The 9,175-nt window shown below is 43.6% G+C and overlaps 1 protein-coding gene across 1 annotated transcript in view; it reads left to right on the forward strand.

Moving 5' to 3' along the window:
* The window catches only part of cdh12a (cadherin 12a), a gene marked incomplete at both ends in the record, with an annotated part of 73,849 nt that overhangs the window by 33,515 nt on the left and 31,159 nt on the right, over positions 1–9,175 (forward strand). The window contains 2 exons of the mRNA XM_084056838.1: positions 632–799; positions 6,283–6,470. Coding sequence (XP_083912964.1) covers positions 632–799; positions 6,283–6,470 — 356 coding nt within the window. The remainder of the gene's footprint in view (positions 1–631; positions 800–6,282; positions 6,471–9,175) is intronic.

Below are 9,175 nucleotides of genomic sequence, written 5' to 3' on the forward strand. Positions count from 1 at the left end.
AACCTTTTCAGGCCGCGACCCCCCCAAAAAAAAATATTTGAACTGGTGACCCCCCATCCTGACAAGCACTTGGATTGTATTAGTTGAGGCATTACATTTAGTTTGATTCGGTTCCACAGATAAATATTGTGAAAATAGATAATCTACAAGCTCACGTCGTGAGCTTGTTGATGTGCTATTTTCACAAATTTAGCCTATTTCTTATAAATTTGACAATTTGGCCAATGTTTGGTATAGTTTGTTTATTACTTTTGATACAGTAATGGTATTTTTCTTTTCTTTCATTTTTTAAGGTATTAAAATGTCTTAAATTGTCACTTCACTGTCATCTGGGGACCCCCCAGAAATAACGTGGGGACCCACAGGTTGAGAACCACTGACCCAGATGAATAATTTTGCTTCCCTTATGATTGTCTTTTCTCCTATTTATAATATTTTCATCTCAGTCTCATGGTTTCTCACTTTCTTCTACCGCCCCTTATCCTCTTCACATTTCCTTTCCCCTCTCTTGCCTCCTTCCTTCTATTCTCTCCCTCCCTTCCTGCCCTCTACTTTCACCCTCTCATCCTCATGGCCTCCTCTCCACATGGACCTTTCTCTTCTCCTTCTCTGCACCTCCTCTCTCCGCCAGGTGTGATCCGAACGGCGCTGCCCAACATGGACCGTGAGGTGAGGGAGGTGTACCAGGTGCTGCTGCAGGCCAAGGACATGGGGGGTCAGCTAGGGGGTCTCGCAGGGACCACCACCATCAACATCACCCTGAGCGATGTCAACGACAACCCGCCACGCTTCGCCAAAAGTGAGTCCGAATTGGTTGGATGGGTGACATTTTAGTCTTTATTGAAGGGGGGTGAAACCCTAGGCTGATTTTGAAGTTTTCCAGATTAAAAACTATGGCAGGCTGCATAAAACTGACCTTGTAGTACACCTTGATGTAAGCACCACCACCACAGCTGCAACTAATAACATTAATAATCTAGGTGTATTTGACGTAGGTGTGTGAATGTGTGTGTGTGTGTGTGTGATGTACTGTAATAAACATCACACACATCCACATTCTAGGGGGAGCATTAGCCAAACATTATGAAGCTGTTGTGCCTCAAAAGTGGAGCATTCCCGAAACATTTTGCATTGCCTGTTACTCTTTGGTTTTACTGCAAGGGAATTTCAATAGGACCAATGCAAAAGAGAGATAGCTGTATTGTGAGGCATGAAAGTCCTTACGGAAAACCTTGTTGGCAGAAATACTGTAAAAATAATACACCCTGATAAGTAACACATCTAAGGCTATCACTGACACCCAGTCTGATAATACTGCAGTGTTAAAACCTCACTGTCTTCTCTTCCACTTTAACTCTATTGTTTTCTGTCTTTCTCTTTATTATACCTTCTCTCTTAACCACAAGTATACAAGTTGTGAGCTTATAGCTCTGCTATTTTTGGCTAATGTTCCCCCCAGAATGTGATGCTGGGATTCAAATTCACATCCACATTCTAGGGGGAGCATTAGCCAAAAATAACAGATCTATAAGCTCACGACTTGCGGAATTTATGAACTTGTAGATTATTTTTGGTGTTGAGATATGGTGTAGATGGAAAAAAAGCGGTCCAAATACAGAACCAACTCAGGACCAGTTTACTAAGTCTAGAGGGTTTACAGTACGTGGTTAAAGAGAAGGCCCATGTCTAAGCCTGTGTCAATGGGTATTGGTTGGTGAATGTAGTCTTTTTTATCTCCGCTAGGGCGGAACATAACAGCCGAAGGCGAGGGATTATGTTTTCACTCCTACCCAGGGGGCAAAGGGGGGTATGCTGCATTTGCCCTGCTATAAAAGGTTGGCCACCAGAAATAATATCTATGACCCCGTAGGATCACAACCTATATGGACAACCCGGTCAATTTTTTGCTGGAAATCCAATATGGCCGCCTCAATATTGGCCCCTATCAAAAAATAGCTTTGGCAATAACTTTTGAACCAGATGGGCTAGAAATAAAAACTTGGTGTCTATTTCATGGTTTCAGAGCATGAGAAACTCAATGGAATACTTATCTTTATGATTGGGTGTGTCTGGCCCTTTAATTTGCATATTTCCAAGATGGATGCCACGCGAAAATGAGTTTTACTATGACTTTTACAGTGACAGCTTACTGTTATGGCAAAAAGTCTGCTTTTTAATTTGGTCAGTTTGAGCTTTCATTTCTATTTTGTCAATATGGCTGCAGTCATAAATAATGTATGGTATTACATTTTCCCCCAGATTTATTGATTTATAGATCTATAGTTGTGGGGATGATTGCAGAGAAAAATCGGAGAAAAAGCCCACAATGTATCTTATGTATCATTTTAATAAACTAAATACAATATAAACATACACATGCACACTCCAAGATTTGCCAAAAACCTCAACTTTAGGGCTATACAAATTAACATAGTGGTATGCATTCAAGTAACATAACAAAATATAGACTACTTAGTGACAAATAGAGTAAAGGCGGAGTTGAGGTTGCCTACAAAAGGTTCATTTTGACCTCTATGGTCCTGTCTTGCCTGCTTCTAAAGCCAATGATACTATGGTACAATGCTATTCACTGTCACTGTTGTCATGTGTTGCACTGATCCTGCTGCATCGTGTCTCCAGTACCTGGCAACGGCATCCTAAGTAGCATGGAATTGCCTTCTTTGCACAGGAACAGAGGCATGATATTGCCTTGTTCATTGACAAAGGCAAGGCTGGCTCGGTAGATGCAAGAGGGACTGCATTGCTAGCACTGAGAGACCATCCATACTCTGTGAAAGAAGGAATATCCGGCTTGGCGATATGTGCACATTTATCTATTATGGTTTCTAGAGCAGCTCTTCTCAGGTGCAGGTCAAAGGCATTCTCTGTCGGGGCAGCAGCTTTAAGAGGGTTGATCTATTATTGAGAAACTTGTACACTCTAAGCTTACTCAGGTCAAAATCCTCCGGGTGGTCCGCTTTGGATGTATATACAGCAATTGTGAGGTCTCGTGCCTGATTGATGATGCCATATGAGAGGGAATCAGAAGAGTTTTCACCAAACTCCTCAAGTGCAGGGAGATCCAGACGCATGCTGGCCTTGAACCATGCCTTCTTCCCAGTGAAAAAGGGATAGCTGGTGGTATCTCTGCCACTTAAACTATGGATAAAGGGCAGGGCACGACACTGTGCAAGCCCCAGTGCTGATACCATTTGATGGATAGGAAGGTATGAATTTTGTTCTCACCCACAGCTCTGGAAGGCATCTGAGATGGGTTGCTGCATAGTAAAGGCACATGATGATGATGTCTGTGTCATTGGCATGGATGACAACTCTGTCAACTTTGTCATTCTGGACACTGTACAGGGTGTGGAGTATTATTCTTGTATCAGCTTCCTGTTGTGTGGATTCTAGTGCAGGGACATCTTCAATAGACCCCTCCTTGATCACCACACTCCTTGTCTCTTCTTTAAACCACCCACCCAGGTAAAGATGTGTTGGACCAAGGGCCGACTTAAGTTTCTCATTTTCACACCATTCGTCACAGAGGAAACTCAATAGGTTTGCCTTGTTAGCTGACACAGCAAAAAACTCCTGAGGATCTGGAGCTGTGTAACGCATACTGACTTCATATTCTTTGGTAGGTTTTGGTCAAGCATATCTGTGTTCTTGCTCAGCTGTCTTAAGACTAGGTCCACTGTACCGGTCACAACAGAAGTGAATGATCTCTGTGCCAGCAGGCACATCATTCAACAGCAGACGTTGGTATCGTTCAGCGATTGTTCCAAATGCTTCACCTTTCAGGAACGACCAATGGCGTATGGCATCAATAACTACTGCTGTTTTTCTGTCTTCTGTAGGCGGGTCAGGGATGCATGCAACTTTGGTATCCTCTTTCAGGACCTTCACAAGGCTTGCCTTGGTACCTGTTCTCACCCTGCCATCTTCCTGGAAGAGGGAAGGGGGGAAGCCACTGCACTCGTGGTTGCCTATAAAGTCAACAAGGTTGAGTTCTCCACCACTGGCTATGATTTGGGTCATGCGCAGGAGGGCAGTAATTTCATTGCTCTTGCCAGGTGCTGAGGTTTTCCCCTTAGACTTTTTAGATTTTGTGTTTTGAGTGTGGGAAGTGTTAAGCTTCATTATGCTTGTCTTCTTCTGTTTACTGGACAATGACTCACACAGTGCCTTCAGACCCAGTTCTTTCACACTCATCAAGTGGTCCTTGACTGTGGAATCAGCACACTGTCCTGTAGATATGTTGATCGTGGATGATGTGCTCACTGTAAATGGGTTAGTCTCCACTGCTGCCATGACCTTGACTACCATCTCTGCATCCCGGATTACACGACTCTGACCAGACTCATGGTGTGGGTTGGAGGAGTGGAGGTGGAGCATAGACTTGAGCTCTGCAGAGACAGCTGCAGTGAGTGGTTTTGTGTAGACGCATTTTGTCCTGGCAGCAGGGCTGAGTGTAATGCCATCCAGACTGCTTGCTTCCTTGGCATCGGCATTATAGGTCTGCTCCAGTAGCATGTCAAGAGAAACACTGTTGTGGCTGCCATCTGCTCGTCTGCCAACAAATACACCTGCCATCAGTGCTTCATGTACCTCTGAAGCTGTTTCTGGTAGTTTCTTCATCTCAGCCAAATACAGGGGTAAAGATTGCTGCCCGTACTTGTAGTGGCCTGCTGCAGTGAGGTAGGGTAGCATTCTTGCTGATTCACAGAGATGTCCTGTCCAGTCACCTTCCCGATCGTAGTAGATAAACCTTTGGAGAATATCTGACATCTCCAGGAAGGTTTCCCAGAGGACTGCAGTTGGTTGCCCATTCAATGATTCCTGAAAAAGCAGCAGCTGCTCTCTTAGGACTGCCATCTCTGGACTGCCATCTCTGTTGCCATAACAGTCAGCTGTCACTGTAAAAGTTATAGTAAAACTCATTTTCGCGTGGCGTCCATCTTGGAAATATGCAAATTATAGGTCCAGACACACCCAATCATAAAGATAAGTATTCCATTGAGTTTCTCATGCTCTGAAACCATGAAATAGACACCAAGTTTTTATTTCTAGCCCATCTGGTTCAAAAGTTATTGCCAAACCAATATTCTGATAGGGGCCAATATTGAGGCGGCCATATTGGATTTCCAGCAGCAAGTTGACCGGGTTGTCCATATAGGTTGTGATCCTACTGGGTCATAGATATTATTTCTGGTGGCCAACCTTTTATGGCAGGGCAAATGCAGCATACCCCCCTTTGCCCCTGGGTACTGATAGGGGCCAATATTGAGGCGGCCATATTGGATTTCCAGCAAAAAATTGACCGGGTTGTCCATATAGGTTGTGATCCTACGGGGTCATAGATATTATTTCTGGTGGCCAACCTTTTATAGCAGAGCAAATGCAGCTTTCCAAAAAAAAGGGGGTTTTGCCCCCTGGGTATCCTGTGATAATTTGCACGCACATTCATAGTAGGCCAAGACAAAACTTCTGGCCCCAACTTTTCAAATCAGACTCATTGTGGCTCTGTAACAGGCTGATTCACATGTTGCCCTATAACTCTTGAACTGTAGGTCGAACAGTCCACAAATCTGTACACAATTATCTCCTGAAGTCATGTTATCAGCATGTATCAGTCTGATTTTTCAAATTCCATTCCAATTGGTTGCTATTGGCTTCCAAAGTTTGCGTGAGGGTCGAAGTTTTGCAAAAGGGCCGCTTTTGCAAAAAAAAATCACACATTTGAATCACACATTTAAGGACCTCTAAACAATGCAGAGCCAAAAGCGATTACACTTACACCCATAGGGGCTCCACACGTTACAAATGTCACTGTGAGTTGCCGAAACATATTTTTTTCATAATATTAAGCACAAATGGTCTTTTGAGTCATGTGATAATGATCATCAAGCATACTTGCCTTCATACATTTTTTACACGCACACAAAAAAAGAAAATGCTATGTATCATGAACACAACATCCATACCCAAATTTGAATTGCATGTTGAGGGCCTCTATAGAGCGCACCTCAACGCATGAACTTCTGACATAGGGGCCATCACAAATGCGAACAATTGCACCATCTGTCATACAAACTCTATTTACCGCGCAGCTTCATTGTGTACTGACGGTTGCACCCGCCCACGACTGCCCTGGGTAGGCAACCTGGCCTGGCGGGGATTTGCGTTCCGAGGAGCACACTTTTTTAGTTTGCCCTCCTGTTTATTGTTGTGAGATGTTGTATTCAAGAACTCTAGCATTTACCTCTCTCTCTATTTCAGGTATTTTCCACCTGCGGGTTCCAGAAACAGCATTGGTGGGTTCTGCAGTCGGCCGTATACGAGCCCACGATCTGGACGCTGGGAAGAACGCAGAGGTGGAATATTCTATCGTTCCGGGAGATGAGGGGAACATGTTTGACGTGACCTGTAATGGTTATAGCCAGGAGGGTGTCATCGTCTTGAAAAAGGTACTGTGTGCATTTCACAATTGTCAAAACATCCAAAACAAACACACTACATGCAGCACATGGAGGTCCTTGGCCTGTTGGGTTATCCTAATGCATTTAGTGCAGTCGCACATACAATATCCACCTTCTTGCTAGTTGACAGTAATAGGGACACCATCATCCAATCCATAAAATATTCGCTCACAGTGTCTCTATTTGAGCGAGTGTTGATCCACCCCCAAACAATTTGTATTGGTTGATTTCTGCTTGATGCGTTGCTCCTGTTCCTTGAATAAAGCTATTTTGATTGTCAGAAGTTTTATTAAGAGTGACAAAAAAATATATGTTCAAATGGCATATACAGTAGTGGACGGAAAACACAGTAGCTTCTCTAGCTGCACCATCTTTGCTCCTGACGTATGGTACTTATATCATATTTGTAGCCTATTTCAGGATTGTTCAAATCGGTGTCAAACCGTATAATGAGACCCTTACTTAATATTTATAGCCTATTTCAGTATAGTTCAAACCGGCCGCCATCAAACGATACAGTGAGACCCTCGTTACTTCATATTTATATTTCAGGATGGTTCAAACCGTCAAACAGTGTAGTGAAAGTGAAGAAGGAGTTACTTGGTCACTTAAAAAAAAACCTACTCAGATAAAGTACTGAAACACTCATAAGGTCTGGACATTTATTTCATTACAGGGGTGACCCCTGCATGTTTTATTGCATTACAGGGGTGACTGCTGACCCCCGTAATGCAATAAAACGTACAGGCCTAATGAGTGCTGCAGTACTTTACGTGGGTTGTCTTTTTTGAAGTGCCCAAGTAACAATTTGTTCATATTATATTGTTGAGCACCGGAGCCCTTCTGCTCAAAACTTGGCTGAAGCGCGTTGGCCTTCCCTTTGTGAGTATAGTGAGACTGCCTATGCACACTGTGTTTGTGCATGCATGCATGCATAATTGCGTATGGAGGAAATATATGTGTCCATGTGTGTGCGTAGCTGTGCGCACGTACCGCGCATGTGTGTGTGTGTGTGTGTGTGTGTGTGTGTGTGTGTGTGCGCGCGCGCGCCACATTGTAGCTTCAAAAAGCGGAGACATTTGTTTCCTGTCCTCTCTCATTAGTTATTCATTTGTTAATTTGATTAACTATGGATTCAGGCTATGTCACAATGCCATGGCCGACATTACATACTGTATGAGGACACAATTTCTTCGGTAGATCGCTGCCAGACTGCATTGAGTGTAACAGTGGTCCTTTGAAACGTTGACCTCCTCTGTATTTGGTTTGATTTATCTCTCCTTCTGCCATGGGCACTCATCACTGCCAGTAGTTGTGAATGCAATGCATTTAACACATTGTTGCTGTTGGGCAGAAACCTTGTATATCCACATTTCCATATTTCATATTTCATGGATGTAAATGAATGCCCTACTTTGTCGTACGAGAGTGTCACGAAAAAGTATAGTACAAATTGCAGATCTACAAGCTCACAACACGTCACGTTGAGAGCTTATAGATAGGCTATTTTTATTATTTTAAAAAGTGCATCCGTGGGTTTATAAATATTAAACCAATGAAAAGTATTAACAAGAGCTTGTAGCCTGGACCGCTGGCGTAGCGGTCCAGGCACCTAGGCTCTAAAGTAGCCAATCCCGACGGCCTTTGCTGCATGTCACCTCCCATCTCTCTCCCCATTTCCTGTCAGCCTACTATCCTATCCTATCAATAAAGGCACAAAAGCCCCAAAAAACAACAAGTGCTTGTTACAAAATAATAATTACATTGGATCCATTGGAGCACAGGTTCTTTTTTTCCATTTTCCTGAAAAGTAACAGTTTTGAAGATACAAGGTTTCCAGGCTTCACAGCCAAACCTGTTTTGCAAGAGGGGGTGGTATAACGCAACACTGTTTCAATATGCAATATGTTCAATACAAAGTTAGGCCCTCGGTGTTGTTAAGCTCAATAACACCTTTGAAACGTGCTGCAGATCATGCAAGAATTTGGAATTGTTTCTGCTTGGCTAAAGGAGACAGCTGGAGGTTCTTACGTAACTCCACTGTATGAGTACACTGTATGAGTGTTTGTGTTTTGTTTGCATATTACGTTTGTGTGTATACAAAGTGTCAGGTGTCTGTGTGTGTTGTTATGTGTTTATTGCGAACGCAGCGAAGGGGGTGCGCCGAAGACGCGCCTCCGCGCAAGTGGAGCTTACTATGAAACCCTGCTCAGGTTGTGTGCGTGTGTGTGTGTGTGTGTCTGTGTGCACTGCCTGTGTGCAGCCGCGCCCCCATGTCACTCACGCTCTCATTGGCTGCTGACAGGCCGGATGGCAAGTTGAAAACGCCTTAGTTTCAGGACAGTTTTAGATTTCTTCTAACAATTTAAAAAAGACACACCCAAAAATGGGGCTAGCGGTATGGAGCCTTCTTGTGGCGGCCCTGTTCTCACTAATTTAACTGTACCACCCACTTCTCTGCAATTGCTCATTCCTTTCTATTCTTCTTATTGTTATTTTCGAGCTGCGTTCGCTTCCCGCGTTCGCGTGTCTTACTTGTTATATTATTATAGAAGGTGTTTGAGGAGTGCTATGTGCGATTATCTACTGTATATGTGTGTACTTCCTCTTCGTGTGTGTGTGTGTGTGTGTGTGTGTGTGTGTGTGTGTGTGTGTGTGTGTGTGTGTGTGTGTGTGTGTGTGTGTGTGTGTGT

This window comes from Gymnoscopelus microlampas (genome assembly GCF_963454915.1).
Source record: "Gymnoscopelus microlampas genome assembly, chromosome: 5".
NCBI classification, from domain to species: Eukaryota; Metazoa; Chordata; class Actinopteri; order Myctophiformes; family Myctophidae; genus Gymnoscopelus; species Gymnoscopelus microlampas.